The sequence below is a fragment of the Myodes glareolus genome, chromosome 18, assembly GCF_982192425.1.
Source record: "Myodes glareolus chromosome 18, mMyoGla1.1, whole genome shotgun sequence".
NCBI lineage: Eukaryota > Metazoa > Chordata > Mammalia > Rodentia > Cricetidae > Myodes > Myodes glareolus.
Genome location: NC_142043.1, coordinates 72,629,097 through 72,651,180, shown reverse-complemented (window position 1 = coordinate 72,651,180; position 22,084 = coordinate 72,629,097). Strand labels below are relative to the sequence as shown.

Here is a 22,084-nt window from a genome sequence, read left to right as displayed (position 1 = left end):
GAAAATTGTAAACAGGTAACAGATGATAGTAAGGAAATTTATAACTATAAGAACTAATTATAAGAAAAAGCATAAAATAGATAACTATACAGGTGAATACTGGATTATGCTATTATATACTTTCAGAAAGAAATTTAAATGAGGGTTATGTGTGTTATAGCTATAATAAGTGACTACCTTCTCCATTAGTAGGTGATGTCTAAACACAGGTTATAATCCAAACTGTTTGGTGAGAATGTCTGTTAGAGTTTGAGTTCATGTCTGTGTGAGGAAAACATTTCCATAACCAGAAATCATGGAAATCAAACTTCATGCAGCAAGTAAATCACCACCATTAGATTGCAGCTAAATCAAATAATCTCATCGCAGTAAGCTGTTTCCTGAAAGTGCACTTGACATAAATCAACTAACAAACTCACTTCAGATGTCCAACGCAAAATTGATTATTACAAGTAGTTTGGATAAGGCATCAACATTCCTAGAAACTGTTTGGCCAGTTCATTTCTGTAAAGTAATTAATATATGAGTTTTACTCGGAAGAGAAGCAGTTTATCAGTGGTAAGTATTACTTACCGACTCTTTACTGTTTTCTAACTACTCCAATACAGTACGAAGTTGTACTCATGGTAAAAATGATTCAGTCAAGACTCCAGTCTTTCTATTTCAGATGTTGCTATTTATTGCCACAAATAGAGTATCTGTCTTGGAATTATGCCTTCAATTCCATTGCCATCATTAAAATCAAGTAGGACACACTGAGCAAGGAGGGGCATACAGGAGGGTTTTGAGGTAGAAAAGGGAGGGGGAAAGTTGCAATTATATTATAATCTCAAAAAATAATTTAGTTAAACTAAATGACAGAAGAATCACATTTTTTAAAAAATGTGTTACAAAGAGGTAAGTAATAAAACTTACCTTATTTTGGTCACATTTTCAAGTAATTATTTTTTCATTCATATATGAATGCAAGTAGATAAATAAATACAACCTAAGAAGTATTATTTGACATAATTGAACATGATAAGCTTGAGTAAATCAATAATACTATAATAGTAAAATAAGTTTTAAAACATGGTATTTATTTATCATTTAGTACTAAATATGTTGGTTATCATAACCATGAACATTACTTTTAAGCTCATAACGATGTGGATATGAAGATGTGACTAAAACTTTCACAAGTTCAAAGAAGAAGTAGTGGGGTTAAAAACCCCCAGGCTATAGTCATTCTAACCTTCCCACTGTTTGCTACAGTATTGATGGTGGGGTTTGCTGTTAAAGTAAAAACAGCTCCTTTTTAGGATTATTAAAATCTTAGTGAGAAGGGACATGCTGTGGGGAATTATAGTGTTTGTTCATATGCAAAGGAGAAATAAAAGAAGGGAAAGGAGAATCCAGAGTGTGAGAAACAGAATGGTCAAGGACTTTGATGGTTATGGGGAAATGCTGCATCTCCTGGGCCCCAGAGCATCCTAGGAAGAGATTGAGAAACTGACCCGAGGCCCAGGGCAATGCAACACTGACAAAGTTTATAGTGAGCCTCAAAGCCCAAGAGGACTATGGTGCAGAACTATATGACAATATGCTCAGTATCTCTAGTCATAAAATCGTTGTCACTACATGCTCTGCTTCATTTGCACATTCCAGAGCCTCTATTGAAGAGCCGCCCCAGAGCCCCTTTCACCTCCTTATTTCTAAGCGTGTAGATGAGGGGATTAAGGGCCGGTGTCATGACAGTATAGAAGAGAGAGATGAACTTCCCATGGGTGTGGGCGTATGAACTGTTTGGCTGGATGTAGATGGCAGTGATGCTTCCGTAGAAGAGGGACACCACCATCAAGTGTGAGCCACACGTGCCCAGGGCTCTGTGCCAAGCCTGGGCTGACTTGATTCTCATAACTGTCTTGACTATGTATCCATAGGATGTCAGTATCAGTGCTAAGGGTAAAAGCAGCAAGACCAATGAGGCCACAAAGAGCTGGACCTCGTTGGCATGAATGTCCACACAGGCAAGCTTGATCATGGAGGGGACCTCACAGAAGAAATGGTGCAGCCATAGGTGGCCACAACGGGGAAGCCAAAGAGTGACTGTTCCCTGGATGAGAGCATTTCCTATTCCACTGATCCACGAGATTCCTGCTAGAGCCCGGCAGAGCTGTGGATTCATCACAGCTACATAGTGGAGAGGTTTGCAAACAGCCGCATAGCGGTCAAAAGCCATTACTGCCAGAAGAATACACTCAGTAGAGCCCAGAGTCAGAGAGACATAAAGCTGCACTGCACAGCCCACAGCCGTGATCGTCTTGGCTGGTCCTTTCAGGTTCCACAGCAGTTGGGGGACAATACTGGTGGTGAAACAGATGTCCACGAGGGAGAGGTGAGTAAGAAAAAAGTACATTGGGGTTTTGAGTTTAGGATCTATTGAAGAGATCACAATAATTATTGCATTTCCCACCAGAGTGAGAAGATAGGAAATTAGAATAACTACGAAGAGCCTTCTTTCCAGCTCTGGCTGCTCTGAGAAACCCACCAGGATGAAGTCGCCATTGACACTGCTGTTAATCATCCCTGCCACCTGGTGCAGACAAGGTGGAGAACATTGCAAATTAAGGGAACGTCATAATATCAAAGTCCATAAAATAATTCAAAATGCTCACACTGAAGAAATTTGCGGTGACTGATGGTTCAGGTCCTCTAGAAGCTGAAATAGGCATCGTACAGAAGTGGTGCAAGCTTCAGAGAGGCTACTGTACATGCAGTCTTTGCCTGAGGAGACACTTTGAGGAGCAGAGGCAGTTTGTCACAGAAGAAAGTGCATAAAAAGAATAAACATATTTGATCCATTTCTAACTTACAATAATTCAGTCAAGTTAAATAAAACATTTAGTGTCTTTAATGTTTGGTTAAATAACAATTATTTGAAAAATCTACTTTCTTCAACTACAACCCTTAAACTAACCATTGTTTTAGTTTAAATATATGAATAACAGGTTCTGGAGATTGTAAAGGCTACTTTTGATGTAAAATAGCCAACATTTACTTATTGATGAAACTTTTTAACATTTATGTCAGGACTTTTAATTTTATGCTTACATGGGTTCAGAAGTAAGTTTCATGTGGGAATCATTAGCTCATCCTGTCTACCAGCTGCCAGTTTGCGCAGATAGGATCAGAGAGTGCGTTTACACAGCTCCCCTCCTCAGATGTATGGTTGTGGGTGGAGTTGCTGACTTTCTGGTTTTGTGTTGAATTGAAAGTGAGTGAATCTGAATGTAGCACACATTTGCTAACTATAACTAGGGCTCCTCAGTCAGGTGAAAGAGGCTGCTTCAATATGTACCTAACATCTCTTTTTTCTCAAGAATATTAAAGGCACAACTTTAAGAATTTGAAATATTTACTGCTTCCTTTTGTGCCCAAAGACTGCTACTATGCCCGTGTATAATGCAGTTGGTACCTGGCAGCAGTACAACCACCCAGGCCTTAAAATTCTTCCTCAATTGCAATTAAATATCCTGTACTGCTTTATTTTTGGAGAAATTAATTGTGGAAGTAACATATGAGATAATTCTTAACTATTGACAAATTTCACTTATCATTTAAAACTGTTAGAGAACACAGTGAAAATTAAGTCTGAGAAGATCGGGTAAGGTATCCAGACACCCAATAACCAAAATCCATGTGAAGTACCTGAGTGATGACTGAAAATAAGGAGATGGCTACACAGTGAAAAAAAAATATGAAGGAACTCCTAAAAAGCAAACCATCTTGTGTGCATACATCTACAAACACACACACATATATGTATATACATTGTTATCATGTATGCATATATACAACAGGTACATATATGTTGTATTATCTTATATTAGCTATAACACATATGCATTATGTATAGTTCTAATTCTAATAAAGGCATTCATAGTTACATACACATGAACCCATACAAACACAAATACATGATTATCATTTCCTCACTTTGTTGCCATTAGAGGAATGGAATGAAGACAGATACACCATTTCTGTCCTATTCCTCCTCAAGGGTATCTGATCCGTCTTGGTCAAGTGAATCACTTTATATCACTTCTAAGATACTCACAAGCACAGGCAACCTCCAGAGAATGTGATAAGACAAACTCATGGCCATAGACCAGTTCTCTATTTATTAGACTATACTCATCTTTGCTTTTTAGAAGAATTGCTTTTCTCCTTGATATACTTCTAATCACATGTGAGTTCCATGCTCTTGTTTCACCTAGGTTAGCAAGCATCACATGAAACCCAACTATTGTTGAGAATAACACACATGTAGAGACATAAAACCAAATCATATGTGGCAGAAAACTAGTTGACAGAAGATAATTTCCTTCACTCTTTCATATGAATAGTGTTGAAACAAAAATGTAGGCTGAGCCTCAGAACTCACAGTGTTAATACTTTGAATAGCAATCAGTGTCAGACCCTGTGTTGATTGCAGGGCTACTATTTGAGGGTGTAATTCTCTGAAGACCAGAAATCCAAGAGAGATTATACAATAATAGAGGGCACTGTGCTGGAAAGGTCCCAGGGACACAGATCTTCCATTATGGCAATTAACCTCATGCTATATTGCATTCAAAGCTGAACTTTCCAGGAGGCCATTCATAAGCAGATTATGTTGCTTTTCTGATCTTTCAAAATTATTTAAGTATAAGGAAAAAATCCAAAGGCAGTAACTTTTGTTTTCACAACCCACTTATATATAATTTAAAAAATCAGCTGTTTCTATGCTAAATTTCCATCAGTAATTTATTTAGCATATATGTATGTACATGCTTACTGTGCAGATACCATCAAATTCATTCATCCATAACTAAATGTATTACTAAATACTTTCTTCATATAAACCCTACCAGATTTGCATATGTTTTGCCAGGCCCTGTGTAACTATTACGATGAATTTAACCAGGTGCAAGCAAAATTTTGTGTTGCTATTTTGTCTCTGCACTAATTCAACACTATCTTTATGGGAATCATTCATTTTGACTCAAATTAACAGCAGAGTTCAACCTCCACCCACACTGAATTTTGTAATTTTAATAAATCATGGACCACTTATCTATAATGGTGCTAGTAGTTATTATTTTGTTTTGGAGATCCATATTTAATAGAGAATGCTGCTCTGGATATTTTTGCATGTATTTTTTAGTAAATAAAACATTAATTATTTTGATAAAATCTTTTGGCACAGGATTGTTTAGTCACAAAATATGCATGCATCCAGAGTTGATGGATCTGTGGAAATGAGTGTATCCTCCAGTGCACTCCACATTTACACTGTGCGAGCAGATACCCAGCACCTGGGTCACACCCAGCACTTTCTGCCCTTTTAATTTTAGTCATTTTTGGTAGTGTGCAAAGGGTATCAACTGCAATCTTTATTTGTACTCCTCTGATGACTAAGGAAGTCGACTAGTTTTTAATCCTAAAATTGAGAAAAACTAGTTCTACCATTTTGGCCAAGTTAAAGAAGGTTTTATTAAAATGTTTAACACTGACCACGAAAGAATTTAGTTCAGGCCATCACCTGGAAAGTTTCCATCATACTTTCCCATAAAGCTTTGTTGTTATTTTTCAAGAACTACAACTCCCAGAATCCCAAGAAGCTACCTGGTCCTTGGGCACATGGGACAGGTGGGGCTTACAGGTTGACTTAGGGTCTAACATAGATTGTCTTTTTAAATATGTCATGGAGAGAGTTTGCATATAATACTTGTTCAAGTCTTCAGATTTTTCAAAGATTTATTTTTAGGAAATTAGGTTTTTAGGTTTGAAAAAATAGAACATAGAAGAGTGATGACTGATGAAATGTTTTTCTTATTTTATTCAGTAACAGAGACTTGCAGGTGTCTCTTAATATGTTATGTGTGAATATACAAACTAATAAATTGCAATTTGTGAATGTGTAAATTAATATAGTAGGATGAAGTCAGATAAATCAAACTAATAAAAATGTGCCTTGTGTTCTTTATTTTTCAAACATATTTGTGATAATTTTATGGCTGAGAATTAATATGAGGAAATTAGTAAGAGGAAAATACTTCATTGTAAGACAAGTATTAAAGTGAGCACTCCTGTATGTAGTTCTGAGCAGTAATATTGACTATATTAGAACAATTGGTGATTGTCAGGTTGTCAAATCTTAGTGTCAGGAAAATGAAATCTTGGGCTCACATTTATTTCACCCAACAATGATTGTTTATTTCTGTTTCAGATGCTAGTATTTTGTCAGTTTTTCCAAATACATTTATGAAGTTCACTGCTGTCAGAATATAAATAGCCATAGTAGAATTCTCAGAATAACTCATGAGTTTATAAATTAATAATTTAATTACTGATCATAATTCAAAAGAAAAGACAGCATGTTCAATTTTGAGTATTTCTAAATTCATAATTCAAAGGAAAAGGAGAATTGAGTAGTTTTAGTATACCAAGTTATTTTATTGTTATATAAATCTAACTTAAAAATTTGTTAATTTTGCATTAAGCATTGTTTTTGTGGATATTTGTAAAAGTTTATAACAGATAATCAAAGGTATACTGCTCTTTTCAGAAACCATAGTCTGTCAAACAAAAAACTAGTCCCAGGTGTGGGTACCTTCTTTTGAGTTGTTGGCTTCCAAAACAACACACACTATTGACATTTAATTTAGTTGTCTACCAGAATTTGAAGGTAAAAACCCATTGTTGAAGATACCACACACTTTGATCTTAGGGCACGGGGAAATCCAGTGAGTAACCAGAAATTTTCTCCATGATAGCCATATTTTATAATTTCAAAAGGATTTAGGCACATTATCATTAGAGCAAGGGTAACAACAGTCCTACTAACTTGTAAACTCTGTGAAGTACAATAATTATTTAGCTGGAAGGGTTGCCCATTGATACAACAGTGGTACAATGTCTTGGGAGATAGCCAAAATCTGTCTGATTAGATGTAAGACTTACTCTACTAGGCTTATGCCTAGTACTGTCAATTTGCCCAAGAATCCATCATAAGATAGGTCATGGATCCCAGGGAAGAACATATTATCATTATTTTAATAAATTGATATAGTATACAAGTGCTTTCTAAATACATATTCTTCATGCAGAGATTAGTACATAACCTATCCTGCCTTAGAGAACCATCTTGGTTCATTACATAGAAGCCAACGTAAAGAAACACAGTGTTTACAGTGGAAAGACTTACTGTAGAGTACTCATCACTTTTACCTATACTAAGGCTCAGGGAATGCCATGGAAGAGGAAGCTTAATGATTGTAAGAGACAGAAGTAGGGGAAAACAGATGTGAAACAGTCTCTTCTACATAAGACAGACAACTACACTCAGTAATTCAATAGCTGTGGTTGCTACACAAAATCTGCACAGGCTCAATCTAATCAATATTTCAGCATGGATGGTCAGGAGAGCTCAAAAGACCCTGCTTCTGCCTAAGAAGCTACAAAAAGTCTATTTTTGCACAGGGAAAGTCATTTTTCTCTGGGGTGGGGCCCCTAGTAAGTTTCTCAGGTTGCAGTCAGGAACCCATTGCATATGTGTATGTATCCAGGCAACTCTAACTGGACTCAATAGTTTATATGTATGTTTTTAAAAACGAGAAGGGAGATGGAAAAATGGCTTGGTAGTTAAGAGTGTTGTAATTACTGTAGTTTCAGTGTGATTATTTAGGTCTGAGCAGTCAGGAAATGAATGAGTAGTATCCATTTACACTGGAGAAAGAGATATAAAGGGAGAGAGAGGAGAAAAAGAACTAAAGGGACCAAAGAGAAAAAATATGAAACTATTTTTATGTTGCTGATGGATAATGCTTTTGCACAGTGCAATGATTTGCCACACATATTGGTTTAATAAAAACACTGATTGGCCAGTAGCCAGGTAAAAGTATAGGTAGTACAAGCAGAGTAGGAGAATTCTGGAAATCAGTATGGTGGTTTCTCAGAAAATTGGGAATCAACCTACCTCAAGATCCAGCAATACAACTCTTGGGAATATACCCAAAAGATGCTCAATCATACTACAAAGGTATTTGTTCCACTATGTTCATAGCAGCATTATTAATAATAGCCAGAACCTGAAAACAACCTAGATATCCCTCAACTGAAGAATGGATGGAGAAAGTGTGGCATATTTACACATTAAAGTACTACTCAGTGCTAAAAAAAAAGTACATCTTAAATTTTGCATGCAAATAAATGGAATTAGAAAACACTATCCTGAGTGAGGTAACCCAGACCCCCTAAAACTGAATATGGTATGTACTCACTCATAAGTGGATATTAGCTATATGCAAAGGACATTGAGCCTATAGTTCATGATCCTAGAGAAGCTAAATAAGGTGAACCCAAAGAAAAACAAATATAGACCCTTCTGGAAATTGGAAACAGACAAGAATGCCTGACAAAATTGGGAGCATGGGGGTGCAGGGTAGAAGGAAGGGAGAGAGGGGAAAAGGAGGAGAACAGGGGAAGGTTGAGAAGAATTTGAGGGAATGGGATAGTCGAGCTGAAGGAAGGACAGATATGAGAGTAAGAAAAGCGATATCTTGGTTGGGGAAGAAATTATGGGCTTAGCAAGAAACCTGGCTCTAGAAAAATTTCCAGGAATCTACAAGGATGAACCCAGCTAAGACCCTAAACAATAGAGGAGAGGGTGCCCAAACTGACCTTTCCCTGTATTCAGACTGATGATTATCTTAAATATCACCATAGAAACTTCATCCAACAATAGATGGAAACAGATGCAGAGCCCCACATCGGAGCACTGGACTGTGCTCCCAAGGTCCAGTTGAAGAGTAGAAGGAATGAGAATTTGAGCAAGGAGATCAAGACCATGAAGTGTTCATCCACTGAAGCAGTCTACCCAAGCTAATGGGAGCTCACCAACTCCAGATGAACTGAGAAGGAACAAGCATAGGACCAAACTAGTCTCTTTGAATGTGGTTGACAGTTGTATGGCTGGGGCAGACTGAGGAACCACTGGCAGGAGCACTGGGATTTATCTCTACAGCATGTACTGGCTTTTTGGGATCCTGTTCTCTTTGGATGTATACCTTGCTCAGCCTAGATATAGTATGGAGGGCCTTGGACCTTCCACAATGCAAAGTGCCTTACCCTTTCTTAGAATTGAAGGGGTGGAGCAGGAGTGTGTGTGGAGGTAATGGGAGGAGGAGAGGGAGTAGGAATTTGGATTGTTGTATTTTTAAATCTGATAAAAAAAAAAATCTAAGGAAATCCGTTGCTAATTTCTCTCTATAATGAATAAAGTATTTTGGTTTTGCATATAACAGTGTACTTTATTGTGATTCATGTGAAATTGATTACTTTCTTTGTTGGCAGGCAAAATCACCCCACCATGTAACATGAGGGGCCGACTTGTTAGCGTACCTGTCCTGCCTGGTACCCCACAGCCGGCATCCCAGAGAAAATCAATCAAACAGAGATCTCTATAAGTTATAAAGCTGATTGGCCCATTCAGTCAGGCTTCTTGTTATCTCTTATAACTTATGTTACCCCATTATCCTTATCTACATTAGCCATATGGCTCAGTACCTTTCTCAGCTGGGCAGTTTACATCCTGCCTCTTCGGTGGTCTGCGCAGAACTGCGGAGGGAGCTTCCTGCTTTCCAGAATACTCCCAGTCTCTTTGCTCCACCTCTACTTCCTGTCTGGCTTTCCTGCCTATACTGCCTGCCTGGCCAATCAGCGTTTTATTAAAATATGATTGACAGAATACCGACAATTCCCCCACACCACCACCCCTACTCAATTAAAACATATGGGAATGAAGAGGAAAGAATTTCACCATTAAGTCTCCTTGGAAAATGTGAGTGTATCATGGATACCTAAGTGGATGAGGAAAGCGTATATGAGGATATGGAATAAAATAAGTGTATGAGGGCCCTTTTCCATTGTCTTTATTCCAGTAGTTTGTTAATTCTCTCACTGCACTATTATTGCTTTTACACAACAGAAATGTGCTTAGATATATAAAGCCATTGCCAGTTCTGGGATAACAGAGGACCGGGGCCAGCACCTTTCTAGCTAGGTAATCACCAAGTAAAGCGATGGAAAACTATCATACTAGATCTTGTAACTATTTCTTCTTGAGGTATTTCCAGCATGCATTTTAGTATTTCCATTGTACCAAAGAAAATAAGGCACATCTTCTTGTCAAAGTGGACCATTTCATAACGGAATCCAACTTGGAAGGGCTAAGTCTTGGGAAGGTACTTACATTCCAATTAGGACGTTTGAAGGAAAAATATACAGCTTCCTTGGAAAGGTTTCTTTGCATTATAGGATGATTATTTACATCAAATACTTAATCAAATAGCTATAGCCACTGGGGTGTTCCAAAATTAAAATTTAGGAAATATATTTTCATTATTATGTTTTTAATCTCTGTTAATCTGTAGTTTAAACTATACTTATTCAATCTATATAGTTTGAAAATACCATTGGATTGTTTAAGAATGATCACCAACATTTCCTTAGTTGGGTGGTGGTGGTTCACACCTTTAATCTCAGCACTAGGAAGAAAGAGACAGGCAGATCTCTGTGAGTTCAAGGCCAGCCTGGTCTACAAGAACTAGTTCCAGGACAGCTCGGGCTGTTACACAGAGAAACCCTGTCTCAAAAAAAAAAACCTGAAAAAGAAAGACCATCAACATTTCCACAATGTTATTACTTCATCCAGCTTTAGTAATTAATTAAAAAATAAAAATTAATATTAAGAGTTATATATAACTATTCCTAATTAAAAATATGACTAATGTTACTGCATTGCTTCTAAACCCTTTCTCTTAGATCTGTCTCAAAATCATGTTTATTCTATGTATATTTTTGCTGTATGTCTTTATCCTGTTCATTTCACATGATCTACACCTGTAGTCATTATTTTGTTCTCAGCTTACTGCTTGTCCACAGGGATCACATGGATGATCTCTATATGACATTGATACACAGCTTGGAATGTTTTATGTTTAATACACAATTTTATTAATTCTTTGAGATTTCATACATTACATTTTAATCATATTGAGTTTCTTTTAATTTCTCTCATATCCACTCCCAAGTTTATATGCACCTAAATATTAAAATCTAAGCGCTCACATGTTCTTAAAATCGACCCAGTCCAACTAGTGCTGTCTATATATTCTAGGATGTGGCATCATTCACTGGAGCATGTTTCAAAGGGACACAACCTTAAAGAAAACTAAATTTTCCATTCCCAGGAACTTCCAATTATTTCTAATAAAATCAGAAAAGAGTCATGGATGTCTAGTCTCTTATTTCCTGTTCAATATTGTGCTTAAAATCTTAACAAGATCAATAAGACAAATGAAGGTCATCAAGAGTATATATGTCAGAAAATAAGTCAAAATATATCTATTTACAAATGATATTATTTGATAAATAAAAGACTCTAAAGACTCTACTAGAAAAGTCTTATAACTGACTGCCATTTCTCCAAGAGTTTGGGCACAAAATTAACATGCAAGAATTAGTATTCTTCCTGTATGGCAAATATACTGAGAAAGAAATCAGGGAAAAATATTATTCACAGTAGTCTTAAAAATATCTTGGAATAAGCTTAATAAAGTGCATTATTTCTACAATGAAAAATTTAAGACATTGAAGAAGGAAATTGAAGCAGCTAGCAGAAGATGGAAAAACCTTCCATGATCATGGATTGGTAGAGTTAGTATTCTGAAACAACCCATTCTACCAAAAGCAATCTATATCTTCAGTATAATCCCTATCAATTATGTCTTTATACGAATCTAGCATATACATTTTGCATTTGCTGTTTTCACAATTTCAAATACCTCTTATTTCATGTAATGGGTCTTTAAAATTTTGTGTATTATTTTACATCTGTGTTTTCCCAAACAAGTTTAACCTGCTTGTTCTTCTCGATTGGTTATATTATCTGAATTTCTTCTTTAAAGAATAAAATCAGAATCACCAGGAAAGATGACTCAAAAAATGACAGGGTCCAATTTCAGTAGCCCAGCGTGTTTCACTCTACCCTGGCTGCTATGCCCAGCCCCGCCTGCCCTCAGCTCTTCTGGCCCTCTCTTGCATTAATATCATAACACTTCAGAAAACAAAATGATCATACTTGTGCCACTTTTGAACTCCAAACTCCACACACCTGTGTACTGCTCCTTCTCCAATTTCTCCTTCCTAGACCTATGTTTCATGACAAGTTTGTCCCCAGATGGCTTAGAATTTCAAGGACCCGGTGGAGACAATCAGTTATGCTGTCTGTAAGATCCGTCTCTACATTGCTCTGGGATTGTGCTCCATAGAGGGTGTCCGGCTGAAAATCATGGCCTATGACTCTGTCAATGATATCTGGTGACCCCTACACTATGGGGTTGTTATATACTCAAAGTTTCTCTGGCACGTGCTTGCCTTGGCCTAGATCTGTGGTTTTGTGGTGTTCACAATTCAGGGCACTTTAATTTTCCAAATTGCTTGAATGGATCAACATGCCAAGGAAAATATATGCCTCAACATTCACTTTAGTGAATAACTAATAAAGCTAGGTAGTGACAACTCTAACAGTTATTCAGTTATTGCTGGCATTGTTAGGTGTGTGACTATAAAGTCAATGGACGACAGGAAGAAAGCTTTTGGGATCAGTGCATCCCATTAGATGGTCTTGCTTTTGTTCTTTGAAACACAAAGTTCTGTTTATATGCACCCAAAAGCAAGTGCATGCAAGTATAAACAATTTCTCACTGTGATATGCCTGCATCACAGGGCCCCCAAAAGAGACCACCACAGAGTTGGTATCTGAAGCAAACACATTGGGTTTATTTAAGATAGCTTGAACTGTAATCCAATACATCAACACAGCAGGTGGTGGGAAATAGCCCCAAGGCCTTAGGGTAAGTGGTTTTTAAAGGGAAAAACCACAAGCGGGGTGACAAAAGCCTTGACATTTTGTGTTTGGTAAAAGTATACAACTTTTGAATTCATTAGTTGGGGGTACAGGGGAATTTCAAAACAGTGACAGTCAACACACAGGAATTTTAAAACAGTGGTTAATCAGATACCTACAAGGAAGCTTGAAGTAAGCAGATGTTGTTTGGACACCCCGGTGGGTCACTTTGACCAAGGCAGGCACAGTTTCTTGGAAGTATTTATGACTTTGCTGGGCTGCATTCATGACCCTAGTTAGGTCCTGTCTAAAATGGAGTTCTTTCTCAAAATAAAGTTTGTTCTGCTCCTTCAGTGATATTCTCACTTAATTCTCTAATCTACTCCTTGAGAAATAAAAAAAAAAAAAGTTAATTGGGCAAGTAAAAGGTTGGTGATCAGAGACCCAAGTTAGGGAAAAATAAGACAAACTCGCACAATGTATCAGACTTTGGGAATCGGCAGACAGTATATAACTATGTCTTTTCTTTATATTTACTGTAGGAATAGCGAAAGCACCTAAATAAAGGTAGGCAGAAAATTTTAACAACATCCTAATACTAGCTACTTTAAATTCTTTTATTTCTTTTCTTGGCATGTTGTATAATTTCTCTTAAGGTTCTTTTAAAAATTCTGTGAAGAAATTAAAACTGGTATGTGTGTCATTCATAAGTCTTGACTAATTCTCTAGTGTCTGAGAGGTGACAAAACTGCCAGGGACGAACTGATTTTCATGTCATAGAAATAGATTTTCAACTTCATGGAGGCACAGTTTTGATCATAGGTGTAGAAGAGTTTAGATCACTTGAGAACGTCTTCTACTTCTACTATGGTCCTGTATATGGTAGAACGCTAGGAAGCGGGTTTTCTCTTTACATTTTATGTCAAGTTAATATCTATGAGGAAGCATCCACTAACTGTCATATTTAGAAATATTCATCCTTATCTTTTTGATCAGGGCCTTCTGGGTTAGACTCACTTATTCATTTTCCATTTTCTGATCAATCAGTCTCATTTGGACAGGCAGTGGTGGCGTACGCCTTTAATCCCAGCACTTGGCAGGCAGAGGCAGGTGGATCTCTGTGAGTTCGAGGCCAGCCTGGTCTACAAGAGCTAGTTCCAGAACTGGCTCCAAAGCTACAGAGAAACTGTCTCGAAAAACAAAACAAAACAAAACAAAACAAATCAGCCTCACTCACAGAAGAGGCTGTAAAGGAGATGAGTCTCCATTCCGAATAAAGAAAGGAAGACACAGGTAAGGCAACAGATAACTCCTGGAGGAATCCTTTGGGAGTCTGAAACATCTGTTTTCATCAGCCTTTACATCTAAATATTGACTCTACAACAAAATGCATAAATGCAAGTTTAAGCATTGTCACTAATTTTCACTGTGTAAGTTTTCAATAAATAGAACTTTAGAACAATAAAATTGTCTATTTATCATTCATATAACACATTCCTTCATGACATAACTTAAAAGTATGTAAGATGATTTTTCTTCATGTTGAATAAAAAGATTGCATCTTTTCTAATAATCTGTGTAGTGATTTTTGGCCTCTTTAAAAATTTAATATATTCACATTTTTGCCTAAATATTCACAATATTTACTTACAAAACATTTCCTTATTGACTTCTCATATTTACATGATGTTATTTCCTAAATACTGAATTTCAAAAACGTTTTACACAGAGGTTAATACAAAAGGATAACTTAAGTGCAGATACCTAACTCTACATTAACATAAGAGACAGTTGTGTAGGTATTTAAAATTAAGTTACCACACTGGAGAAGAAAAATGGATTATTCAAAATATAGATCAGTTTAGGCATTGTATCTATAAAAAAATGACGTTTCTTGGAGCTGGATAAATGACTCAGTGATTTACCCTTCCAGAGACCAGCTCCCATGAGACAGCTTACAACTCTCTGCAACTTCAGTCCCAAGGGATCTGACACCCTCTTCTGGCCACCGAGGCTCCAGACATGCAGGTGGTGCACAGATTACATGTAGGTAAAACACTCTCACACATAACATAAAAAATACTCAAAAAGAATGGCATTCCTTGGTTGACATAATTTGATTTACATTAATATTTATACTGATAATCACATTTAAACAAACATTTCATTGATGTTTTAGGACAACTAAATACATGAAAAATAGTGATTGTCTGAATCATTTAAAATCTATTTATTTTAAATCTTTAATATATATACAAATTAATAAGCATTAGTATACCCATATAAGCAGAAAAATTAATACTTCCCACATGTTTATTATGTTGTCGTGAGTATTGTAGTAAATAGTGTAGCTTCTGGTTAGTTTGTTTTGTTTTTACAGACTGCATTTCATACATTTTTACAAGCACTATTCCATAAAATCATGCAAAATCCATACACCCTAGCAGCTTTGCTATTTGGTTTTGTACTTCTCTGGTTATTTTTCTCCATGCATTTTACAAAGATGTATTTGCTCTTAGTGAGCGTTATATCTTCTATATCATATAAATGCTCTTTGCAAGAATCTTGCATTTAGTTTACTTGCTTGTAACATGCAATGGTATGTTACATAATAAGGGATTCTTCTAACTTTGAAAAGTTGGCAGCTGGAGGATGTTTTATTTTTGAACATGACCTATTCCTTTGATGTCTGTACTCTCAATGTTGTTCTAGATTTTCAAATTCATGACCAAATGAACAGCTGCAGGATTTTCTAGACATCTTTTCAGGCAATAAGCATACCTGATAATTACTTGCAGATGCCATTTTACTATGTTTTTTGATTTTTTTAGAAGGAATTAAAAAGTGTATAAGTAAAACAGATTTAATTTACAGGAAACAGTACTGAGGTTTTATATCTTATCCCAATTACCAAATTTTATATTCTATAATCTATAATACTTAATTTCAAGATCAGAAAATTGGAAAAAGTACAATACTATAAGTCCCATGAGATGTTAACCTAATTATAACTCAGCAGTGTTTCTGCTACTGTATATCTTTAATTCTGGGATACAATCCAGAATTCAAGTTGGTATTTAGTTATATATCTTAACCTATTCCAATTTGTGATGCTTCATTAGTATTTTCTCTTCTGTGACCGTACCTTTGAAGAGAAATCATCAGTTATTTGCTAGAATGTCTCTGAATTTGGGATTGTCTAGTGATTTCTCTCTTTTAGGTTGAGATTGTGTATATTTAGCACAAATACCACAGAAGAGCTTCCTGCTTTGCTTATCTCTGTTCAGCATTAGGGACAGTACTTGGTGTCTTAATCACTTGGTTAAGGAGCTCTTTTCAGTGGCAATGAGATTATTTTAAAGTAGTTTCCATTTGTATTTCCTCTTAAAGGGTCTTCTTTCGTAATAGAAGTCATGGGAGAAAGACTTAAGACTATGGAGATATTCTGTGTCTCTTCAAAACTTTAGGCATTGATTTTACCATATCAGTGATTTTTTTCTCAACACTTTGCCCTAATGGCCCTTACCTCATATTCGCAGAATGGGAACACCGAGGCTGAGGTGTGGATGTTTATTGCCCCTCTACTTTGGTGAACCAGACCAGCAACAGTCAGTACTGCAGTTTTAGTGTAATGCTAAACGTTTATTTCCTCCAAATATTATCCACACTTAATTGGAATTTTATTTTTCTTTCATTAGTACATAGAGACTCAAAATATTAATTTTATTTCATGGATTATAACAACTTTCACCTTAACTGTTTTGCTGCTCAAATTGCTTCAGTCTTCAGAAAGAACTTGAGAGTTCCTTCATGTTGTCATCTGTCTTTTCAGCATACTGCATCTTCTATGCATTTTGTCCTCAACATTTTATTGTACTTCATGATTTCCAAGGTGTTTTTTTTTGTCTTGTCTTTGAAATGAACCTACCACTGCTCCAAGAAGCTCTCGTTTCTCTTCTTAGCGAAGACAACCAGAATCAGTCTATCTGACACTAGCTGACATTTTACATTAGTCTTGTGTCACTTGTAGATCCATCTCATGCAGGCAGAAGACACAGGTGGAATGCTGACTAGTATCACCCAAAAGATATTTCTGCCATTTCAGTCTTCCTCTTCTTCTTTTCAATACTTATATAAGGCATAAAATGTATATATTTTATATGTGTGTTTATTTGAAACTATGTTGACAATCACCTGACTGGACTTCTTTTCTTCTACTCACCTAGCAATCATATAACATAGGAGAATCTACTTCTCTGCTTCTCAATTCAAGGCCATGGGTGACCAAAACCTGGAGTGTGGACTGACCTAATGGTGCACGGAGCAAATATGGATACATCACACCCTTGAGAATTAGCTGTTCCAAACCAATGCAATGAGTTTGCATGTGCTGAGGAACATGGAATTGTAGCATATCAAGCTGAGATGACTTAGAAGTAATTTGTTGTAGGATCTCCAAATGTATGAGTCAAGATTCATCTGCACATATATAAATTTAGAAAATCTTACAAATATACCAGTGAATTTTATTTTATTTTATTCTGTAATATCGCTAATACTTTCTTTAAAAACATTTACATAACAGAAAATAATTGACAATTATTTCTCATACTTTTTCTTTGTTTGTAGAATATAGCTTCAAATGTTGAGAGTTTGCTTTATTGGGATGTTTATAAGTTTTATAAGCAAAATTCATGAAAGAACTACTTAATTCTAGTCAGTGTGCCTATAATTACACCTGAAGAATTTAAAGAAATTCATGAGAGAAAATACCCTTCTTCTTAGAATTATTAAGGAATTAAGTGAAATGTGAGAATTTGTGTAAATTCAGAAGTCACAGGTGTATGAGGGGCTGGGCAGTGGCCAAGAATGTATACAGACAATTTTCAAGACTTATTGGATGTCATCAGGTGATTTAAACACCATCTAGACCAACGTATTTAAGTATTGGGCTAACCTACCAAAATTCTTCAGTAGCAAACACTTTTCCATTATTTGCAATTAAAAAATAGTGCTGAGTAAAAACAATACTCTTAAAAAGATAGTTGTTAAAGATTCTTATAAAACAGCCCGGAAGAGCACACCAGGTTTTGTTTGTTTACTTGGGCAGGCTTTGCAACCTTCTCAAAGAGCAACTCTTTGTGATTCTTGACTGCTGTAGTTGCCTATTCATCATCAGAACTTTCTTAGACCCAGAGTTCTCCTCAGTGCTGCTTTGACTTCTTTGTTCCGTAAACTATAGATGATGGGGTTCAGCATGGATGTCACTGCTGTATAGAAGAGGGCCAAGAGTTTATCTATTCCCGGTGAGTGGCTAGCCTGGGGCCTCAAATAGGTGGCAGATGTTGAGCCATAGAAGAGTGTGACTACGAGTAGGTGTGAGGAACAGGTAGAGAGAGCTTTATGGCGTCCCTCAGGTGAAGGCATCATCAGCACTGCAATCAGAATCCTGACATAGGAGGAAATGATCAGTAAAAATGGGCTGAATATGCAGAGGACTGCCGCCACAAAGACGGCAGCCTCGTTTTGGGAAGTATCTCCACAGGCAAGTGCCAGGAGGGGTGGAAGGTCACAGAAGAAGTGGTCTATCTCACAGGGCCCACAGAAGTCCAAAGAAAAAATAAAATTGGTCTGTCCCAACCCTACTATGCATCCCATTCCCCATGAAACCATTGCCAAATGGGCACATACCCCACGACTCATTCGGGCAGCATAGTGGAGTGGGGAGCATATGGCCATGTAGCGGTCAAAAGCCATGGCTGCCAGTAGGCAGCACTCAGTTATTCCAAAGAATATGAAGAAAAACATCTGTGTGGCACAACCCTCCCGAGAGATCCCTCGGGACTCACTCACAAGACTCTGCAACATCTTGGGTATGACAGAGCAAGTGTAGCCAATCTCCAGGAGAGACAAGTTGGCCAGGAAAAAGTACATGGGTGTGTGCAGGGCTGGACTGGTAAAGATGGCAAGGGCTATGAGTGCATTGCCTGTCAGTGATACCAAGAACATGAGGAGGATGAGGGTGAACAAGAGGAAGCACTCTCCAGGGACCTCAGAGAACTTGGCAAATGCAAAGTGTTTGACAGACAAGCTGTTCTCCTGCCACAGGGAGCAGTTGACACTCATCTCCTGGAAGAGAGAAGAGCAAGTCATCAGAAGGATTCTTACAGATGAGGGAAATTATTCAGACTGTCTCTCTCTCGTGAGCATGTGTGTTTGTATGTGTGTGTGTGTGTGTGTGTGTGTGTGTGTGTGTGTGTGTAATTTTGTAACGCGAATACTTATATGTTTCAGACACCAATTTCAAGTATTTTTCTTTATTAATCTTCACTTCATCTTTTTTTTGTAACAAGGTTTGAAACTTAACCTGCAGACACTTGTTTTTTCTAGACTGGATTGGGGATCTGTCTGGTTTTGCTTCTCATACCCATCGTGTTGGAATTCATATATATGTTGAATTTCTCAGTCTTTCATGGTCACCGGGGATACAATCTCAGTTCCTGACAATTGGACAGCAAGCACACTGCTCACTGATCCATTACTCCTCGCCACATTTTATTAATTTTAGAGCTGCAGTTAAATTAGAAATCTGTTAGTTGAATTTTTTTTTAAAAAAAAATCAGAAACTACCATTTACTCTCACAAGTTTTTCAAACCAAATTCTTTTCCTATTAATACTACTAGGTCATTTTTCCAATATATTCTTGTTTGTCAAGCATTAAAGGCAAAATATTATCTGGGAAAGGTGGAATGTCCTTTACTCCCAAGCACTGGGGTGGGGAGGGGCTCAATGTTAGCCTGTATTACAGAGTGATACTGAATTCACAAACAGTAAAGGTAGACTGATGATCAATTGCCCTTTAGGCTCCTTAGTCTGTTGTCAATGCTAGCAAGCAAAGGTCTTTTCAAATTTATCCTTGTTTCCTTGTTCCTGTCACCACTTGCTGTCACTTAACCATTTACTTGGTAAGAATTGAGTTTGACTATTTCACACTCACTATTGTTGATATTCAGTTCCAACCACTAATAAGTTGTACTTTTCCTTATGAAATACTATTTTAGTGGTAAAAAAGTAAAATCAAATAATCATCCAACAAACTAATCACTGCCAAATTGCATAAAGCTAGGGCGTGACCTTGTCACTGGCCATGTAGATGAGGTGGTCAGAAAAGATTCTTAAGAACATAAGTAAGAGCTGAGAAGGACCAGGCCTTCAGGAGCACCACCCTTCATTATGTCAAATCTGTGTGAGAACCTCATCTTGGCAGCTAGGTTTTTTTCCTTAGTATGTCCTATTTTTATCAGACAATGTTTGCTAAGTAAAGGATATAAGATTAAAATTTGGTTCATGAAAATCTTTGAATCAGGTTTCTAAAAATTAATTTAAACAAAACAAAAGAAAAGATGATGCTGGGTCTTGCTATGTAACCCAGGCTGCTCACAAAATCAGCTTCTCTGCTGTGCCCAACGCCTATCCCCAGCCACTGCCCAAGTTCTCAGAGTTCTGGGATTACTGGCAAGGGCCCAGGCAAAACCTGGCAGAAACCTTTATTTTACACATTTCCTAAATGGATTTTGAATTTCAATTCTGTCAAATCACTCACATTTTTAGTAAACACAGTGTTCTCACAGGCTGGTGCTTCCTTGATTCTTTATCCAATGAAAAGTTCAGTCCCAACACAGCTTTTTCCCCTGCTGGAATCTCATTCCAATTTCTGTTTCTTTCCTCTGCTCCAGTTGGTAACACCCTCTAGTGTGGATGCTTTGGACTGCAATTATTTTGATGGTATTTACCTTTCTGGTAATGATTCCTTGCCAAATTCTTTCAGTTTATAGCCTCAAAAGTAGGCACCATATGAGATTTTCCTTATTTACTCTTGTTTAGCACCACATCCAACCCCTTTACCATTTGGGTAAACCCTCATGTGTAAACAAAAGAGGTTTTAGTGTTTAACTCTGCTCTGGTTGCCTGTATATTCTGTCCATTGTTGCACCTTATATTCTCCAAACTTCAGTCTCACTCCTTTTGAAACTCTCAAGTGGAGGTGTTTTTCTCTAAATTTGACTATTATTATTTTTGAAATAGCTTATGGTAACAAACATGGCTTGGATATCACCACATATACCAGGCTGGCCTTAAAGTCATGGAGATCCAACTATCTTTGCCTTCTCTGAGTGCTTGGATTAAAGACATGCACCACCATGCCTGTGAATGATTATCATTTATTAATGAGATATTCCTTAATATTCTGTGGTTGTTTTGAGGTTTGGATTCTCATACCCACAGTTTTAAATGTTATCTGTAGTCTTTCTAAATATATCACAATTTCCCTAAAAAGGCAATTCAGGAGATACCATTTCCCTCTTCTATCCTCCTCTGCTTACTTGGTGTAGCCAAATATTATCAGGTCATGCTATGTTACATGTGTTCGATGATATCATGGTTTATTACCCCTGATATTGGACCCCAGGGTATATTTAAAAGTGTGGGTTTGGAGTTACCACATTGTTGCGTTCAAGCATGCTAGCTATATTCTTACACACACACACTCTCATACACACACCCACACACACACATCTACATGCCCATGAAGAGGTGCACACAAATGCTTACCAAGTAGAACAATGGTCCAGAATATTGGGGGCGACGGTGTGTGAGTTAAAACCTTAGGAAAGACCATGTTGTGTTAAAAAGAAAGTCACATTTGCCCAAACTGTCTGCTGTAAAATTTGCTGGTTTCATAAAGGAAATTATGGTAACATATTCTGCATTAGTGGCTCAGATGAAAATTCATAAAATTTAGTTTTTCAAATGCTCATTATTTTTCAGATTTCCAGGCATGGCCACATGTGTGCATATGCACACAAACAATCACAATAGATTCACTCGGATGTATGCCACCTTTCTGGGAAGTTCACATCGTGATACCTGATACTTATTGCCCATCATTACTTTCATCTCTGGTTCATGAATTTTCTACCAATCTGCCTCTGTGGAGAAAGGAAAAGTTAAAAAAGTATATACACACATGAAAAAAATGTGATCAGGATCCTACTTCCTTGAGGAAAAAAATTGTAGGCTATTTTAAAATGCCCAGTTTGATATGCATTGATCTATGCAACAGTTGTGAAATGGTAAGGTGGAGAACA

At 37.0% G+C, this 22,084-nt stretch overlaps 1 protein-coding gene and 1 pseudogene across 1 annotated transcript; both read right to left on the bottom strand.

Annotated features, from left to right (window-relative positions):
- Positions 1-1,570: 1,570 nt before the first annotated feature.
- On the bottom strand, positions 1,571-2,566 carry LOC148119299 (olfactory receptor 2G3-like; annotated as a pseudogene).
- Positions 2,567-18,109: 15,543 nt separating this feature from the next.
- LOC146890799 (olfactory receptor 10C1-like) lies at positions 18,110-19,060 on the bottom strand. Its single transcript, XM_085680061.2, has one exon. The coding sequence runs from the start codon at positions 19,058-19,060 to the stop codon at positions 18,110-18,112; it is 951 nt and encodes a 316-aa protein (XP_085536187.2).
- Between the last annotated feature and the right edge of the window lie 3,024 nt (positions 19,061-22,084).